This window comes from Embiotoca jacksoni, unplaced genomic scaffold, assembly GCF_022577435.1.
Source record: "Embiotoca jacksoni isolate LCO1_2020_lvr unplaced genomic scaffold, fEmbJac1.0.p SCAF_4, whole genome shotgun sequence".
NCBI lineage: Eukaryota > Metazoa > Chordata > Actinopteri > Embiotocidae > Embiotoca > Embiotoca jacksoni.
In genome coordinates, this window is record NW_027185392.1 from 170,881 (window position 1) to 190,844 (window position 19,964).

Sequence of the window (19,964 nt, forward strand, 5' to 3'; positions counted from 1 at the left end):
ACACACACACACACACACACACACCCCACTCGTGATGCTGAGCTGAGGTTTCTCCATGTTGTGGTGCTGTAAGCCCGGACCTGGGAGCTCTCGGAGAGAAGGAGGGGAGACGTGACCCAAATGTGTCTGCTTGCCTACCTGGCCCCGGTGCGGCTTTGAATTGGGCTAGAAGCTGCAGCTTTTTTACCCTCTGCAGTGACTGCATTGTGATGCCACTGCCAGACAGGCTTCATAGTAAAGACGTGTGTGCGTGTGCGTGTGCGCGTGCACATGTGTGTGTTTGTACCAAAACATCTCACCGGGGCTGCAATCGATCAGAGCTGTAACAGAGCTGGTGAGTGTGAGCAGATGTTGGACGGGGTTGTCTCCACCTGTGTGGCTGCTTGCCTGTCTTCCTGTGGACGTCCTGAGCAGTGGGAGTGGGCGCAGTGTCAGTCGGACATGGTGGGAAAAGTGGGTTAAATTCCAGGCATTCTCCTACATCTGAAGCCACACTGGTTCTGGTTTGTCTTTTTCTGCAACTTATCTTACATCTTTGTGTGTGTGTGTGTGTGTGTGTGTGTGTGTGTGTGTGTGTGTGTGTGTGTGTGTGTCCTTTGCCAAGCCCACTGGCTATGGAAAAACAATTTAACTGGATTTAATTTGTTGCCCCCCCTCGCCCTCCTCCTCCTTCCTCTTCCCTCCTTCCCCTCAGGTTTTTTTTTTTTTTTTTTTGTGTGCGTCTGGGAGGTTGGGAATTCATCTTGTTTAGTAACTTCATGCCCGGGCCGAGCTCGCTTTTGTAAGTGAGACGGAGCAGGGTTTTTTTTTTCACGGCAGCCTGAAAGCCTCCAGTCGAGGCCAGTCCAGTTGAGAGTAAACGACATCCAGAAAGTTTTTTTTTTTTTTTTTTTTTTCTTTTAGGCCACATTCAATTTTCATTATTTATCTGGAAAATCCGATGCCCAGCTCTTTCATTCTTCTCTTCTCTCTTCGCCCTTTTTTACCCGATCAGCCTCGGCTCTCCACGGTCTAAAGGGTTAATAAAGCACAATGAAACCAGTTGCCTAGAGCCCCGACCACTTTTTCCATTCTTGCTGGAAACTTTCCAGTGCTATTTATATGAAACCTCAGGCCCGACAATCAAGAAACCCACTTGGCCCGGGATAAAGTATTATCCATTATCCCTAAAAGTTCTGTTTCATTTAAAAAAAATCGCTGCGTAAAAGAAACATCAGCGATGTATCTGCTCTGTGGCCGCAAATATGCAGTAAAAATAAGCAGACAAACATGTACAAGCAGGCACCAGTGAAATCAATCGGCATGACCTGACGACCATCGTGTAACCGAAGAAAATACTACAGCACATCTCATCCGTCCCGGGATTGATGATGATATTCCAGCGCTCACTTAACACCACACGTGTTTTGTGTTGTTTTTTTTTGTTTTTTTTCTCCGCGTTCAGGAGGGAACGGCATTCGCTTTTGGCTCAGAAGTTTTACATATTTTTTAAGATCCATAACATTACAACTGTTATTATTTGTAGGAGCTGGAAGGCGAAACGCCGCTCCACAACGTCAGTCCAAAACTCGCTGCTGCTGCTGCTTTTTTTTTTTTTTTTTTTTTTTTTTTTTTTATCAGAGGGAACTTTTTACATTGTTGAAAGTTTTCTTTAGGTACAAGCTGCTGCAATGGGATAACAATAAAAGACATTCCCAGAAGAGGGCAGTCAAAGGCACACAACCCGACAAGCAGCTCCTCCTCTTCCTTCGGATTTATTCAATTTCAACACACTTTGTCATTTATTGATACAGTTTTACTTCAGTTTACACGAGAGTGGATATGCACCTGCAATTCTTTCTTTTTTTTTTACTGTTATTTAATTTTAAAATGTTAATAATTACATAGCTGTTTATATATATATATATATATATATATATATATATATATATATATATATGTGCTGCTATATGCTGTTGTAATAATACACACCACCGGGGAAGAAGCACTTTTCACACATGCAGCTGTGAGCAGTTTTTTTTTTGGTTTTTTTTTGGCACAATTTCTCTCAACTGGATCAATTTCTGTATTTTTCCGTTCATAACCGCTGCATTATCGCTGCATTATGTGGACTCCAGTAAACCGCATAAATGTGAATTACAAATTCTAAAGTCATCAACTTCTTTATTCAATATGATTTAAATTGCGTTGTTATGCACAAATATCAGCCGATTCTGCAGTTTCCTCCTCAGCCTCGGAGACCGTTTTGGTTCCTTTCAGCTCTTTGTTTTGATTTGGTTATTTTTTTTTTTGTTTTTTGTTTTTGTTTTGTTTTGGCTGACGCTCCACCCGTCCAGCCGCACACAGGGTACAAAGTTAGCCTTTTAGCTGAAGCTTTTTACTGAACCAGAGCCTTTAAAAAACAAAACTGAGAGCAAACACTGGATTTGCTTTTGTCCCGTGGCCAGAAACATGACTCAGTTTAAATGCTAATGCTGCTTACTGTCTGCTCGAACTGTGTGCTGACACGTTCAATTTACAAGGTGATAATGCGTCAGTGTTGCAGAGTTGCCCGAAACAAAATCAAGTAATGCGGCTTTAATGACTGTCATTCTTAAAGGATAATTCCGATTTATTTTATTGTGGTGTTACTTCCCATTATTGTGTTGATTGATCTTGAGCTCCCTGCAGCTTTCCAAAAAAAACAACCTGATATCTATATATTAAACATTTGTTTAGAAAACAAGAATTTTGCTGCCAGAAACAAACATTTTATTAACTGCGTTAGGGGTCTCGATCCGAGGATACTTCTGGGGCTGACCTATAAAATCACCCGGTCGCAGGTTATTTACTTCTGAGGTTCGGTCATATTTATTGAAAGCGGAGTCCGCAGACGAGGAGCTAAATCTAATTTGAGACGAGACTCAAGAGGACGGAGGCAGAAAAAAACAAAACAGGACGTCATGAAAAACAAACGTTCGTTAAGGAAACCGGTGGAGTTCCTGCGCTTTCTTCTCCTCCGCCCGACTGAAGGGAAAAACCTCCTTGGAAAAAATCTCCGTGTGTTGGTGGATGACAGGAATCCCAGCGGTGGAACGACATCTGATGAATCTGCAGCTCTAATGAAAAACTGCCATCCTGAAGATAGTGGTTTGCATCTCCCCAAAATCAGCTGGAAGCAAAGGCCAACATGGGACTGACAACGCGCTCAAAGAGCTGGATCTGACTCAAACCCCAGGACGCTATGCCCCGCCCACTTTTGGGGGGGACACCTAAATGCACCACAATCCTGTCAATAGAACAGACACGCCCCCAAAATCAAGGCTTTTTTTTTTTTTTTTTAAGCCTCATATCTAATTAACGATATTTTCAGATGGACTGCCAGAAAGCTAATATAACGGAGGAACTTTAGTGAATGACATAATAAATAATAAATTGTGGAAAAAAAAAAATGTATTGACCTCGTATTTCACGAGAGAACGGTTGAATGGGAGTCTACGGAACCCGGAGGCTTTTTTGTAGCCAACCTCTAGTGGCCCCAATTGGTATTGCACTTTATGGCGTCTTCGCATTCGCCAAAGTTTTCAGATCCAGACGCCAACGTCCATTATTATATCCAGTCTATATTCTTATAACGTCAGTCACCAAATGTCCGATCCCAGCCGCTAATTTCCGTCTTTACTTTCAGTCGGACGCTACAGTTAAAAAAATAATTCACGTTGCCGCGGTTAGGCTCGTTTACAACGTCGAGATGGAAAGCGCAAAAAGTTACGGAGTCGCCGTAGAGACGCAACAAATAATCAGAATTGCGTCAAATTAAGAAAACAAATTGTCCTTTAACTTGGACTTAAATGAAAATACAAATACGTACGTACGGCAGCCTTGCGTAAAATGCGGCGAGATCGGGACAGAAGTTTACATGTCGCTGCAAATGTAGAGGGTCATTTATGAAAGGTGGCCGTATGAAATAATCCAGATTATTGGACCGGGCTTTCAATGTAGTCCTTGCGTGTGTGCGCGCGCGCCCTGCACCTCGCGCCCCCCCCCCCCCCCGCCCCCCCGCCCTCCTCCTTTCAGTGTTTCTCTCAAGCAGACGGACGCATCCATGGAGAGCTCGTGCAGCCCCGCTCTGCCTTACTACTTCCAAAACCACATTTTAACATGACATAAGAAGACAAAACCGGCTCTCCCGAACAAGAAGCTCGCTCGTTTCAGCCCCCTTTTTTTTTCCGCCTCGCAGCATCCCAGCGATACCAATTTTACAACTTTTTTTTTTTGTTATTTTTTGTTGTTGTTGGTCTCCCCCCCCCCCTTTGTACTTTTTCACTCGTCCCCGGGAGACAAGTCAATTCCCTGGGAACTAAAGGAGGTTTGCTCGTTCTTTTCTTTTCTCTTTTTTTTTTTTTTTAAATTTTTTTTATAATTATTATTTTGTTTGGGGGGGGGGGGGGGGGTGGTACTTCCTTCGGGGCTCCGCATGGATGTGGCAGCGGCAGAGGGGATGTCTCCGCCGGGTATCCGACTCCGGAATCGAGCGACGCAAGTGATGCCGAACCAGAAGAAGGTCAAAGCGAGGCGGAAAAAGCGAAAGGAGTTGGTTTTGATCCAGATTTGCTTGTTCGGCGGCTTGCTGCTGGTCGTGAAGGGGTTTTCCTACTTGGCGGAAAATTCAGGTGAGGAATTGAAGCCGTAGCTATACGCGTGTCTCCGGCTCCGGGATGCCGGTGCAAGGGAGCTGAATTGCCCCCTTCCCGCCGCCTCCATCCCCCCCCCCCTGCCCTATCAGACAGCTCGTTTGTTCCGTTGCTTTTCGTGTTTGCCTCTTTAACGTTTCTCCTCGTTTTGTCGCCATACTCGCAGCCGTGTTGTCCTCACAAAGACACATTAACGTCCCTTTAAAAAAAAAAAAAAGACGAGCTGCTTTTGGGAGTTTAGGTGTGTGAAATCATTTCCGACGGGACTGTGTGGTAAGATATTTGTAAAAAAAAAAAAAAAAAAAAAGCCTTTTTCAGGAACTTGATTTCCCACAAGTCAAATTGCAATTAAACAATACAGACAGTCAAGAAAAGAGGAGGTTAAAAAAAAAATAAAACATCCTAAAAATGTAATAACAGTAGGCTAATATTAATCAAATAAACAGTAAGTGAAGAGAAACGTGCATAAAATGCAAATATGCAAGGTATCAAGTGCTCAAATGCAACGTACAGTAGATTCATAGTAGTTAAACAGTGAAATAACCGTAAACTATTGAGTGTTTCTCTGTTGATATTCTCCCCAAATCTTTCTCCAGTTAATTTTTTTTTTTTTTAGTTGAATAATGCTCCCAAACAGGACCAAAACATACCAAAAAGTGTGTGTTCACAGGCTCTGTTTTTTGCACGCCGGAGAGAGTGTGACCTGTGGACGCGTGTCAGAGGAGGCGTCGCCTTCTGTCATCCAGGTACACAGCTCGCCCATATAACGGGAATTCATGTGAGCTTTAACTCTGGGAAACTATTCGGGGCCGAGGGATGCGGAGGCTCCTGCGTGTTCAGGTGTTTCAGCTGCAGGGCGGTGAAATCAGGGCAGCGAGCCCCAGGGTATAAAGGCCTTGCACCTCTCTCCAGGTTACAACCGCCAGCGGTTACACACTCCCATTTTTAAAAATTTTTTTTTTTTTTTTTTTACAAGCAGTCACCCTGACACCTAATAAAACAACTGCAGTTCTTCCTCCACAGCAAACATCTGCAGCTCTCGACTCAACGTCTGCATCTTCCTCCCGTTTTTTTTTTTTTTTTTTTTTCAATCCATCTTTGGCTGAACTTGATTACTGAGTCAGCGCCGGCTAAAGTGAGATGTATTTATCGCTTTCCATGGACAGAAGGTCCTGCATGAATATTCATCCACTACTGATTTTGTGCATCATCAGTGAGATTCGTCCTCGCCTCTCCTCCCCACGGTGTGTCCTGGTTACGGCGGAGACGCAACAGTGCTGCTTCTCCGCATGTGCTCGAAAAAAAAAAAAATAAAATAAATCAGAGACGACGAAACACTTAATGCACACCTCCCTCCCTCCCTCCCCCTTCCCTTCCCTTGTCCCCATTGTGTGCTTGTTAACTCTTAATCAGCTTGCTGGAATATCAATTAAAGTTGATTATTTATGATTTGCCTTAATTAAGTTCTGCTATAAATTGAGCTTGGTGTTTTGTGGATGTGGGAAGCGGGGGCGCGCTCACCGCCTCCTCACAGTGGCACATTAATCATTCCCACACTCCTCTTCCTCGCTCCGTGTGCAAGATAGCGAAAAGATATGTGAGGGGGGAGAAGGAGGAGAAGGAGGAGGAGGGGGTGGGGGGTGGGAGGGGGGGGGGGCAGCATTGCGCTGGCACGCAAAAAAAGACATCCTCACACCGCTGTGGCGCGGTGCGGTGGAGGTGAGGCTAGGTGAGAAGTTCAGCCGTGCCCCCCCCCCCCCCTCCCCCCCCCTCGAGGACTGTTGAATAACTTGGGCTCTTTTTTTTTTTTTTTTTAATTCTGTTTGAATCCCCTCTCTCAGGCCAGACTTGTGGTTGGCAGGGTGGAAAGGCCGGCTCGCTCCTGCTGGGCTCTGTGAAGTATGAAATGAATTCATTGGTGTTGCTGCTTTTCTTCGAAGAATGTGCAGATGTAGCCACAGTTGGGAGCCCCACTTTGTGCGCTGTTGCCCCCCCCGCCCCCCACCCCCCCACCTCCTCCTACCAAGAGGATTTTGTTTTGGAAAATCATGAAATTCCCCTTCAATGTATGAATTGGGAGGTATGTGTGTGTGTGTGGGGGGGGGGGGGGGTGGATCACACTAAAGTGACACATCTGTTGAGCACTCCTCTCCCCCAGCTGTTCTCCACCGTTACATAAAGAATCAAACTTTAATGCGACAAAGAAGACGAGCCAGGACATTAAAAATACAACAAATCGCTTCGACAAGCACTTTTTTTTTTTCCCTACCTGCAAACGTGCCCTGCAAAACAAACTGGTTAAAAGCGAAGTCCAAAAAAAACAAACCTTAAAAAAAAAAAAAAAAAAAAGCGGTCGTATCTTCGTATAAACCCGTCAGAAAGTTTAGAAAACATTTAAAAACAGGACAACTTTTAGATTTAAAATGAAGAAGAAATATTTCAGATTCTGCTTTATTACCCAGGCGATCAATCAAGGTCGGATTTCCTTGAGCTGTTTCCTTCCGCTGAAGCAGCGTTCAGGTGGATTTGATCGACTCATCAGAGGTACATTCAAGTACGACAACCTGCAGTTATTGATCATCAGAACATTGCTGACGAAGCAGCATTTTAACGGTGGGAGAAAAAAAAACAACAACAAAAAAAACCTCCAGAAGTCCCGAGATTGTTTTCTGAGGAAAGAGAAGCTTTTCCACATCACGGCTGGACTGAAGATCTCTGAGGCGGCGAACGATGGGAGGCCTGTGGATTTTTCCAGACTGCACGTAAATCGGATCTTCATTTGCAAAGTTAGCGGATCAGATTTGGTGCGTCCCGGACATCGACGGCCTTTTCTGCACGGGTTGCCGTGGTAACGGCGTACACGTAGTTACGCTGGCGCCGCGGTTTTCCGACGCTGAAGCGCGACGAACTCACCTTAACCCCAAGCCGCCAGACGTTTCCTGATTAATTCGTCTCGTTCCGGTGGGTTCCTTCTGACTTCGCCCGGACCAGAGGCCTCCTCCCAAAGTGCCAGCAAAGACAGTTGGTTCGGGCGTCTGTCTCGCAGACTCGTTGTTCTCGTTTGTCCTCCGTGGCGGCAAAATGTCCAACCTACGAAAGCTCCGCTCGTGGTAGCGTAGATGCTGCTGAACTCTGTCTCTGAAAATGACGTCACCGTCGCGCGCCTTAAGAAATCCGATCTGTGCCGGCAGAAATTGCCTGGAGGGGTTACGTGGACGAACCCGCTCGACCTGCCGCCGCCGCGACCCGACGCTGGATAAGAGGAAGGAGATGGACGGACTTTTAAAAATAGAGCGATGCAATCTGGATATGACAACAACAAAAAAACAACAAAAAACCGGATTTGGTCTGGCGCACGATATCTTTCCAAACTACTCGAATGCAACTGTTGCAGTGACCCACGGTTACGATCACGATAATACACGTCGGCGTGTCTTTGAAACAACGACAGGTCACTTGAAGGCGTAATGAGACAACGTAGAACGGCTGTCGAAGTCCATTGGAAGGAGGGGACGGGAGGCGGGGCTTGGTGGCGTAAGTCACTCATTTTCACCCGAAAGGGGCGGGGCACGAGTCTCGCGGCAACAAAGTGTTTTGTAGAAGTGTTTTTTTTTTTTGCTATAGAGTTGTTGTTTTTTTAGCCCGAACCACGTGGGTTTCCTCGTGGTTTTCTTTTGGGTTTTTTTGCACACTAAACTGACACGCTTCCCTCTAGTGGACGGGCGTGTGTGTTGCATCAGAGTACAGCAGGAAATGGCTCTTAAATTGATCAGCTCGCGTATTTCTACTGCTAACAACATGCCCAACTCGAACTCAAAACATTTATTTCGGTCCGTCTTTCTGCTGGCGCCGTCCAGCTCGACAGTTGTTCCTCATTCTGTTTGTTTGGCTCACAGAAGTGGCAGCATGTTGTCAAACCTGCTTTATTATTTTTGTAAGATTTTCCAACTCGGAGAATTACACAGATGACTTTGGTTTCTTTCGGCTTATTTGCTATCGAGGTATTTTGTACCGCTCCAGCGTCTATAAGCGCCCGCTTGGTTTTTTTTTAAATTAAAAAAAAACAAAAAACGGTTTCGGACTCCACATTTTTGCGCATGAAAACGTTGCACCCCGACGGACCTCGATTGTCTTTTGAAAGTACTTCTTTTCCTGTGACACGCGTCTTGCAGGTTTCGACGCCTCCACCCTCGGCGGCGGCCACGATGAGCGGTGGGTCGGGAGGAGGCTGCTGCAGGAAATGGACAACAGCAGCCTGGAGGAGCTGGAGGGTGACGGAGAATCCAAGAACTGCACCGCTCCAGGTAAGACAGGATGAAAGAAAGAGGACACCCAAGTGCCCCCCCCCCCTCCCCCTCCCTCCCCTCCTCCCTCCCTCATAAAAAAAGAGAGGCGAAAGTGGGAAACAAATCATCTTCACCCCACATGTTCTGTCGTTCTAACCCCCCCCCCCACACCACCACCACCACCACCACCCCAACCCCTCCCACAGTTTTCTCCTCTTAACGTGGGGTAACCCAGATTGTGAGGTCAGATGATTTCCCATGAGCACTAGCTACAGCAGGCGGTGACATATTCTGGCTGCCTCAGCGGTTTTCACTCTCCCGTCTCCGTCACATCTTTTTTTAGGATCCTGCAGGTTTTTAATTCTCACTCTTTTCCACTTCTCAGCGTTCCCTCCACCGTCTCGCACTGAATTCTCTCTTCGGCTGCTCCCTTCAATGGTGGCCACATCTCATAAAAAAAAAAAAAAAAAAAAAAAAAAAAATCCCTGTTTCCATGGCGACCTTTTTATCTCATCATCAACGAGCAACTTCTCGTTTGAGGCGCTGGCGGATGGCGTGTGAGGATGCTTTGTTTGTAAAGTTTGAAGTCAGTCAGCGCCGGCGAGAGGGATTGAAATCCAACACCTTGCAACTAACTTTTCAAATTTAGAAAACACTCAGCTTCGTTTCTCACTCCCCACCCCCTCCCCAACTCCCCCCCCCCCCCACTCCCCCCTCCTCGGAGGGAGCGGCGGCCCTCTCGTGAGCTCATTAGGCAAAATGACCGTCATCAATCTCTCATCTCACCCTCCCAAGGTCGCCGCTGTCATCTATAAAGGGAGCCGAGGTCAAAGTTCGACTCATTCTCCTCTCCTGCTTATTATAAAGTAGCTGCTCTTTCCCTCCTCTCGCTGCTAAAATTAAAAAGCACCCGCCCCGGTGGCTTCGGCCCCCGCCATCCTCCTGAGTTTTTTTTTTTTATTTTTTTTTTTTTTGCTAAATAACCTCCATTTTCTGAAAGTCTCGGCCCCCGCGCAGGTGATTTCTGCTCCTGAGACGTCCTCTTCTGGGGCGGTGGAGGCGGGGGAGGGGGAGGATGAAGGCGGTGAGTCATCCTTCATCTGACCTTTTTGAAGGGAAAGAATTGGTTTTGATGTGGGAAAGTGAAGGAAGTGGAAGCACATGTTTGTCCGTTGTGTTTGGAGGGTGGTGGGGGAAAGATCGGAAAAAAAAAAAATTTCGTTCCAGAAAATGCGAAAGAAATCAGAAATGTAAAACAAAAAAAGAAAAAAAAAAAAGAAAGAAAGACGGAAGGTAAAGGTGGACATGTGAGACTGCAGTTTGCGTCCAATCGGGCTGTCGATGTTCATTTTACCAGTCTGGACGAGCGCTGCTGCAAAATTTGCATGAAGCTTTGAGACGTGTGAGGAATGTCTTCAAGTTGAAACTTGAAAATAAAAAAATAAATTAAAAAAAACTGTCTCACGGATGCGGAGTCAAAAAAAACAGCATTGCATATTTCAGTTTTTAAACTGAACTGTTGGTGGTCGGGTTGCATTGTGGGAAATGAAGGCGCCAGCTTTTCTTCTGGTGCGAAACAGAAGACATGCATGGAAATAAACAAGTCAGCAGCTCTGCTGTTGTATAAAACGTTTCAAGACTTTCACTGTTGTCATCCAGCCAATGTTGAATCATTCGGGAATATTTTTCATTTTGATTGACAGGCCTGGCGTCGCTCTTTTAATGACATCGTCTCGTCGCCCCGCCTCCTTCTTCGTCTGCGGTTTAATATCAGATGTGTGGAGAGTTAGCGCCCCCCCATGGTTGTACAGCGTTTAATCTGATTATGGGTACCTGTCAGTGTCAGTAATTTCTTTGTATATTTAAGTCGTTATTTACGAAATGTTTGTTTTCACAGCCTAAAGGGCAAACAGAAATTAATTCCTCTTAATCTCCACGAGCTTCGTTCTTCAACTCTGATCTGGGTTATTCTAATATTAGTGGCGCACAATGAGAAATCGTTTTGGATTATTTGGATGACGGTTAATCATCATCTCAATTTTCCCGACAGCCCGAGCCCGTACTCGTGCACACAACAGGTTGTGTGTGTGTGTGCGTGTGTGTGTGTGCGCGTGTGTGTGTGTGTGTGTGTGCGTGTGCGCGTCCACAGCTTGTGAGCCGCACAGAGCCGAGTACGAGGCGGGCTGATGACGAAGGGTCCCGACGTGAGGAGGATGCGTCGCGGCGGAGGCTCTGATGTGATTGTTGCCTGAAATTAGAGGCCCGCTGATCAAAAAAAAAAAAAAAAAAAACCGCTCGAGAGACGACGGGGAGAGAGAGAGAGAGAAACGTCTCACATGAAACCGCAGTCGTCATCACGTCTCCCCTGATTTTAATTGTGACGACCCCGCCGCTGCTGTTGGTTTCGTACACTTCGCCCCTCCCGACATTCGCCCGCCATTTGCCAGTCGAAGATGGGGATGGGGGGGGGGTCACGGGCATCGGCGTCGTCGTCTGCTTTCGGGATGGTTTGTGGCTTCAGTGATTATTTCTCTCTCCGTTCGTTTCAACAAAAAAAAAAAAACCCCGAGCGAAGATTCGTGACCGCGTGTCGACGAGGAGGCGAAACACGGAGCCGTCGCTCTCCCTCCTCTTGAACTTCCTTTTATCACTCGGCCACCGAACAAACAAAGAGTTGATCATTTTGAGGGCTCTCGCTGCCCGGATCTGCCGTCCGACGCTGCGTTTTACTTTGACGCTGCCTCGCTCTTCTGGCGAGGAAAAAAAAAAAAATAGGAAGAAAAATCCATTACTTCTTGAAGATGTCTGAGCAACGGGGAGATTAGTCAGACTGTCGTTTTCATCTGCAGCAAATCTGATGAGATGAACTTTTCAACACACACACACACACACACACACACACACACACACTTCTCTCTCCCTTTCAGTTTCCTGCAGCACATCGCCGTATCTCTCCATTAGGTGTGCAACACATTTGCAAACACAGGTGTTAATGTAATGTAACGCTGTGTGATTAGACTGATAGTTCGGGACCCCCCCCCTCCCCCCCACCACCCCTCTACCCCCCTACCCCCCCCCCCTCCTCGTACACGTGACTGCTCTCCCCAGGGGTCTTTCCCCGGAGGCTGTCCTCCTCCGTTATTAAACATCCTCTCCGCTCGGCTCGGCTTCGACGCAACACTCCATTTTAGGAAAGGAGGCTGCGATGACTTAATCAGGGCTTCCCTGTGAGGAATGCGATGTGTGTGCGAGCATGCGCGTGCGTGCGTGCGTGCGTGCGTGCGTGCGTGTGTGTGTGTGTGTGCGCGTGCGCCTCAGCCGTGAAGAGTAGTATTGATTAATGCAAGAAAGCTGGCCCCCGGTTTGTGCAGCGAGCAGGAGAGAGTATGTGTGTGTGTGTGTGTGTGCGTGTGCGTGTGTGCGTGTGCATGCGCGCGCCCTGGTTGGCTCAGCGTACATGTGTTTATAGGTTTGGTCTCATGCCTGCCTCGCTTCACGTGGTGCAGCCTCGCTCTGCCCCCCCCCCCCCCCCCCGGCCCCCCCCCCCCGCCCACGTGCCCAGAGGGTCCGGTAAAGTAAGCGGGCAAGCGAGCATCGGCGTCGACACAGCTAATAAATAAATCAAATCCGGAAAAGAAAAAAAATGAATAAAATAAAAATTATGCAAAGCCTTTCGACAGGAGCCCCTCCACTAATCAAACGCAGGACTGACCCAGCGAGCGCGCCCCCGCGATGATTTCCTCGGAGAAATCAATTCCTCCGCATTAACATTTACATCATTAGCCGCCAGTGGGCCGCCGCCTCCCGAAAACACCGGATCGACAGCCGCTGCGCACGGCGGCGAAGTTCGCTCGTGACCGCCCCGACGCGACGCGCAGAAGTCGTGCCGTGTTGTTGTTGTTGTTGCTGCTGCTGCTGCTGCTGCGCGAGCCGGAGAGCTGCGCGTCTCGGGGGGAATACGGTACGATCAATCCATCACGGCAATTAGCCGAGTGGAGCCGGAGAGAGTCCCCTCGACATCAGATCCCGCCGCTCCTCCCTCGCTCTCCCGTTCCCACAAACATCTCTCCGACGTTATGTTTCATTTGTCTCCCGCTGCCGTTTTCCTTTATTTATTTATTTATTTATTTTCCCGTCTCGTCGATTGTCTTCTTCTTCTTCTTCTTCTTCTTCTTCTTCTTCTTCTTCTTCTTCTTCTTCTTCTTTTTCCTCCCACTCACGCGGAGGAAATGCTTCCCAGTTCCTCCTGCTGAATTATAGAGGTCAGGTTGTTTGCCAGCAGCAAAAAAACAAACAACAACAACAAAAAGTGTCTCGACACACCTTTCAAAGATTCATCCCGCCGGTGTGACCGTGAGCGACGTCGAGGCCGTTTTTCCTGAGCGCCACGAACATCCTCCTTTTACTGACGCTTTTTTTTTGTTTTTTTGTCGAGTTAGTGCACGCGCGACTCGCGAACGGAAGATAAAACCGGCTGTTTGTGCCGCCCTCAGTTGTTTATATTTGTCATTTTATATTCCCTATTAGATAATAAAGAGCCGACAGGAAGTTAGAAGTCGTGATGTTGATTTTAATTACGCGAATGCTTAATTGTCTCGTGTGTTGTTTGGTTTCAGTCGACGTGCTCGTATCTCGGAATGATTAAAAAAAAAAACAACAACCCACTCATTTTTAAAATTCCTTTAATATTTGAGTTTAATGGCAGTACATGACTGCAGATGTGGAAAAAAAAAAAAATTCAACGCGTTCTGTTTTGCATGACAAAGCCGGTGTGTTTTTGAAAAGGTGTTTGATGTGCTTCATGGATAAAAAAATATTTCATTCATCCTGAGGATTAGCTCTTCGCACGGCGGCGACGCCGAGAAACCGGGAGGCTTCGGCGATGATTGACAGCTCCGCAAATTATAGACCAGACCGTTTGAGATCTACCAAAAGACACGAGCTCGTTAACAGCGAAACTGAATTCATTGTCCTCATCAGAGTGAGAGACGCCGTGTGATAATGACATTAAACGTAACTGATGGACGGACGGCTGATTTACCAGAAGCTGTAAAGTTTCGTCTGTTGACTGGTTTGGAAACAACCCACAAAAAAAAACAACTAGTTTGTGTTAACAAGAAAGTTCCTCTTTCTGTTTGTCGGATAATGTTGCAAATTCATTCGTATCGCACATTTAAAACACAACAAAGGTTGCCCAAAGTGCTGCACATCGACAAACAGTCATGCACTCGAACAGACGTGATCGATAACAACAAGTAACATCAAAATCAAGACAAGCTAACACGAGTGACACAAAAGTACCAAGTTGTGGTCTGAGCGGATAGCCCAGTGACAATAAATAGGTTTTTAAACGGCTTTTAAACATTGGTGAAGTGGGAGGTGACTTAATACGAAGGGGACGGTTGTTCCAGAGCTGCAACAGCGAAGGCCCGTTCGGCCCGGGTCGTCATTTTTGATCAAGGAACCACTAATAACTGTTGGTCGAGAGACCTGAGTGAGAACGAAACATTAAGATTTAAAAATCAATTTGGTTAATTCAATATGAAATGACAGTCTGAAAATGCATTTAAATGAGGCATCGAGCATCAGCGGCACCTCCAGCGGCGGCTGCAGATCTCAGGTTGTGGCAGACCCGGGTGCGTTTGTTTCAGCCGGACGCCGAGTGTCTGTGAACGGCCGGGTTTAAAACGTTCGGCCGGGCTTAAAACGTTCGGCAGGCTTTAAAACGTTCGGCAGGCTTTAAAACTCTCGGCAGGGTTTAAAACGTTCGGCAGGGTTTAAAACGTTTGGCAGGGTTCAAAACGTTCGGCCGGGCTTAAAACGTTCGGCCAGGTTCAAAACGTTCGGCCGGGTTTAAAACGTTCGGCAGGGTTCAAAACGTTCGGCCAGGTTTAAAACGTTCGGCAGGGTTTAAAACGTTCGGCCGGGCTTAAAACGTTCGGCCAGGTTCAAAACGTTCGGCCGGGTTTAAAACGTTCGGCAGGCTTTAAAACGTTCGGCAGGCTTTAAAACTCTCGGCAGGGTTCAAAACGTTCGGCAGGGTTTAAAACGTTTGGCAGGGTTCAAAACGTTCGGCCGGGTTTAAAACGCTCGGCAGGGTTTAAAACATTCGGCAGGGTTCAAAACGTTCGGCAGGGTTCAAAATGTTCGGCAGGCTTTAAAACGTTCGGCAGGCTTTAAAACGTTCGGCAGGGTTTAAAACGTTCGGCCGGGTTTAAAACGTTCGGCAGGGTTTAAAACATTCGGCCAGGTTTAAAACGTTCGGCAGGGTTTAAAACGCTCGGCAGGGTTCAAAACGTTCGGCCGGGTTCAAAACGCTCGGCAGGGTTTAAAACGTTCGGCAGGGTTTAAAACATTCGGCCGGGTTCAAAACGCTCGGCAGGGTTTAAAACATTCGGCAGGGTTCAAAATGTTCGGCAGGCTTTAAAACGTTCGGCAGGGTTTAAAACGTTCGGCCAGGTTTAAAACGTTCGGCCAGGTTTAAAACGTTCGGCAGGGTTTAAAACGCTCGGCAGGGTTCAAAACGTTCGGCAGGGTTCAAAACGTTCGGCCGGGTTTAAAATGCTCAGCAGGCTTTAAAACGTTCGGCAGTGTTTAAAACGTTCGGCCGGGTTTAAAACGTTCGGCAGGGTTTTTTCTCGGCTCCTGGTTTTGTCACTAAGCCGTCGCAGGGGCGACCTTCTCTTCGTTCCTCCTGCAGCCTTATTCAGGTCATTGTCATAATGCATTTTCCCCAACGAAGCAGGTGAAGCAGCTTCAGCTTTCGGTCTCCACAATGAAAACCGCAGGTTATTTATATATCCGCCACACGCGACAGCGGCCGCCAGCTCCGGTTTGTTTTGGTCAGAAGTGACGTCTGTGTCTTTCCCTCACTTTTTGCTTTTCGACACGGACGTGAGAGTTTCTGCTCTGACTCGTGTCTCTACTGCCAGATTTTCAAAAAAAAAAGAAAGTGTCAGAGTGGTCCTGGGATTTCTCTTCTGTCCCCGAACAAATGCTCCTCCCGCTTGATTGCTCAATTTGGTCGGACATCAAGGAGGAAGAGTCTGCCTTGTTCCTGAAGATGGAGTCCACATGAGAACGTCTCCTCTCTGGATTGAAGTTTCCTTGAAATTTGATCGAAACAGTTCAATGTTCTGCAGCTACAAAGACATTCGCTGAAACCCTCGAGTCTCCTGTGTGAAGTCACGATAAGAACATTTTCTATTAGTTTGGAGTTTTAACTCCCACATTTGTGGAAAGGGAAAGATATACAAGTATATATGAAAGTGGTTATTTAGACCCTCCATGATTTCACAGAGTTTTTTTTGTGATTGTTCTGATCAAATATGTTTAATTTTACTGCCGATTTTCTCAAAAATTGTGATGAAGTGAGTTTTTGCGGCAAAATCGCGGGACTTAGAACAAAATTGCGATTCTTTTGTAAACAACTACTAAAGAGTAATATGTAATCACTTTCTTACTTCATAGGCACGATGCACATCGCAGAGATATTTTAGTTCGAACCTTTTTTAACTACAAAAAGTGACGTAGCTTTACAGAACAGTCGGTCTGTGACTGTAATATAGAAAACAAAGGCTACATCTGCTGTCAAAATAAGATATGCTGTTTCATATATATTAATGCAACACATGGACCTACTGTCTCTTACACCTGGAAGTGTGTAGAAAACTCATTTAACATATTCCTCATTCCTATTCCTGTGTTTCCTGTTGTGGCATGCGGTTTGTTTTGATGGTGAGAGGAGACGGAGTTATTTTTTGTTGTTTTTTTTTTTATCTCGTGAGGTGACACAGTCCTGCCGATGGTTTCTTTGTAGTCTACTTTTTTGATAATTAGTGGCGGTACCGTGCCCATAAAATGCAGCAATACACTGGCAAAGGAAAAACGGGAGAAGACTGCTGGCAAAGAAACGTGTAAAATAGTACGTCAGGTCAGGGCGAGAGAGGCGTGTCGCCCGTCAGAGCTCCGATGACTGTCAAAACCTTCGAATAATCGGCTTTGCAAATGTCAGTCGGCTGCACGTCGGTGTGAAACAGAGACTTTCATTGTTTGGAAAACAGCTGGTGTCTGATGGGAAATAGTGTCACACTCCTGTAATGTAAGATCGGCGATGACGCAGAATACCCGACATAATATATCCCGTGTACTCAGCTGATGGCAGGATTACTTGAACTAAAAGCTTGGAGGAAAAACTGAACGACTAAGATTTGTGATCTTAAAAAATTCTAATGAATCAGGATGTGTTAAAAACACGAGAGAGAAAAAGTGATCATTGTTTGGTGCAGAAGGAAAACTGCAGACGGTGTGAATGTGAACTTTAATCGTCGTGAAGGCTCAAACCTCGGATGCAGCACTGTGTCACCACGGTGCAGATGTGAAAAGGTTTTCCCGCTGAGATAATGGCAATGTGGAAACGAGTCACTCACATGAAAAATGTCAGAAGCAGGACAGAAATTCTTTCATTATTGATATTCGAATAATGTTTTGTGAGCTACCTGCGATTTCTTGGAGGTAATATAATTTCACAGCCCGAGAGGACACGTGCTACGCAAAACTCTACAAACACGCACCGCTTCTATAATGCATCATCAGGGTGGTGGGGGGTGGGGGGGGGGCGCTGCCCTTCAGACGCTCGTGATGTCGGTCGATGCCGTTTTGAAATCACTTCTCTCATTCATCCGATCTGAATACAGGAGTCGAGAGATGAGTCACGAGGAGGTGAGCTTCGTGCACCGCTTCAATAGACTGAGACCTAAACCGGTGCAGGAGCGAGCTGCGCAGCATCTGTTGCCACGGCGACGCGCACCGCTTTACCAGTGAGTCACCGTGGTTACACTGAAAGGCTTCAGGGTTGTGCCCGAACTTGAGGGGTTTTATTTGTGTTATTTTTTTGGTTTTTTTGACGCGCTGATTGATCTCGATGACGCCGGAGGTGGAGGCGCATGTAGTTAATTTAGAAACTTCAACCAGAAACCAAACAACTGACTTCCAGTCGATGATTATTCTAACTACACATTGATGTCCCAAAAACTTGTCCCTGTAATGAAATTGGTTTGCTTTTTTTTTTAATTATTATTATTATTATTTCTTGCATTGCTTGTATTTGTATTCTATTTAATTTATTTGTTTTTATTTTGTTTATATTTGTAAATATTCATATATGTCTTCTTGTTTAGGTTAGGGAGGACAAGCAAAGTACGAATTTCATTGTACAGTGTAATTGCCTTTTTTTTTTTTTTTATACTGTTCATATGACAATATAATTCTCTTAATCTCTTAATTCCATCACATCATCGCACTCCTACACACAATCGACGCACGAGTACACACTTTCACACACTTTCACACACTTTCACACACTTTCACACACTTTCACACACTTTGCACCAGAGATTGATGAAAGTAAAGCCACACCAGCTGGACATGATTTATGGGCACTTTTTGTTTAAAAACTTGTGGAACAAATGAAAAATTAAGGGAGACTATTTGTTGCCCAAATGGCAGATGGCAGATACTTGAATGAAAGCGTCCAGGAGCTACTCATGTTTAGTAACATTTATTCACATAGTTGAGCTCCACCCAAACCAGCTGAATACGCTTCTTTTATGTGAACAAAAGCAAAATGGTACTCAACACACATTCTGTATCGCAAGAGCTTAACTTCAACAGCGTGTTCGTGCTTTTTTCTGTGTGCATTTCTTTATGTTTTCAATTAAGGGGCCAAACTGGTTTTGAAAAGCATCAAACAAAGCCATCTAATATAGGATTTAACTAAGAAGATCCATCTTGAAAGAAACTCATATCGAAGTCAAAACTTAGTATGTAGCTGGAGCCTGTGTGAAACTGGAGGTCTTTTCATTTTGAAAAGTCGCAGCATTCAGCCAAACTCCTCATTATAGCTCCACCCCCCGCTGGTGCAGTCCAGCTGAAAATATTGTATTCATGATATTTACCTAATTCGTGAGCAGCCGTTTGTTTTCCAGCTCAGTGTGAGAGTCTCTGCTGCGTTTCTGTCCTCTGATCTCTGTGTGTGTCTCACTTCAGGGCGGAGCTTAACCTGTGCTGCAGCCCAGACACAGGCTGGAAATAGAAAATAACAGGAAAATAAATAAATACCGAAATGGATCACCAAATATACTTCGGCAGCCATCAGTATACCTGAGCGGCTGAAGGTCTGAGGATAGGAAGCACTGCATATTGTTCAAACAGGCGGAAACACCTGCTATAAGAGCAAAGTATAACATTTAGAGCATTTTCTTATTGACATGAAAAAGTAACAATTTCCTTCGAGTGGCTCCCCATTTAGGAACGTGGCGTGACTTCTTTTAGGATGACGGCATCATCTTGTGTTCATCTGTTTCATCTTTTATCTTCTTTCTTTTTCCCATCTGGATGTGCCCCGAGTGTACCTGCACTCCGCTGCAGCAGGATGACGATAACCCACCTTAAAACCACCAGCTAATTAAACAGATTTACGTAATCATGTGCTGTGCAGCTGGAGTCGCAGAGTTGTCTTCTTATCCCATATGGGGCGATAAAATATTTAAAATTAATCTAATGTAATGCAACCTATTTAGGCTGGTATTAGGGGCGGTGTTGAGATGCATTCATGTGTGACTGCAGTCAGTCCCGTTAAAAGTGCACGAGGCATGTTCACCAATTACATGTATATAAACCAATTCTATAATAATTCTAGGACATTCCTGTAATCCCAACCCCTTTTTTTCATTTGTGTTTGCCCTGGTTTTTTAATTTTTTTTTTTTTTTTTTATCAGTAATAATAACTGTGCTTGCAAAGTTAATTAGAGATCTGGAAGAGGTTTTTTTTTTTTTTTTTTTTTTTTTTTTTTTTTTGTACTTTGTAAAAACCTCTGATGTTTTTTTTTTCCCCCTCTTGACCTCCTAATGTGCTGCTCTGATGAATTATTCCGTACATTGTGATGCGTTTGATACCGGCTGAATCAGAGAGACCGTGATGCTTCTCATCTCCTTGGCAGCGTAG

At 45.7% G+C, this 19,964-nt stretch overlaps 1 protein-coding gene across 2 annotated transcripts in view; it reads left to right on the plus strand.

Moving 5' to 3' along the window:
- Positions 1–4,065: 4,065 nt before the first annotated feature.
- Positions 4,066–19,964, plus strand: part of LOC138208998 (sodium/potassium/calcium exchanger 3-like) — a 50,810-nt gene continuing 34,911 nt past the window's right edge. For both annotated transcript variants that reach the window (XM_069167297.1, XM_069167298.1), the window contains exons 1-2: positions 4,066–4,652; positions 8,846–8,977. In XM_069167297.1, the coding sequence (XP_069023398.1) occupies positions 4,457–4,652; positions 8,846–8,977 (328 nt within the window). In that variant the 5' untranslated portion in view covers positions 4,066–4,456. The remainder of the gene's footprint in view (positions 4,653–8,845; positions 8,978–19,964) is intronic.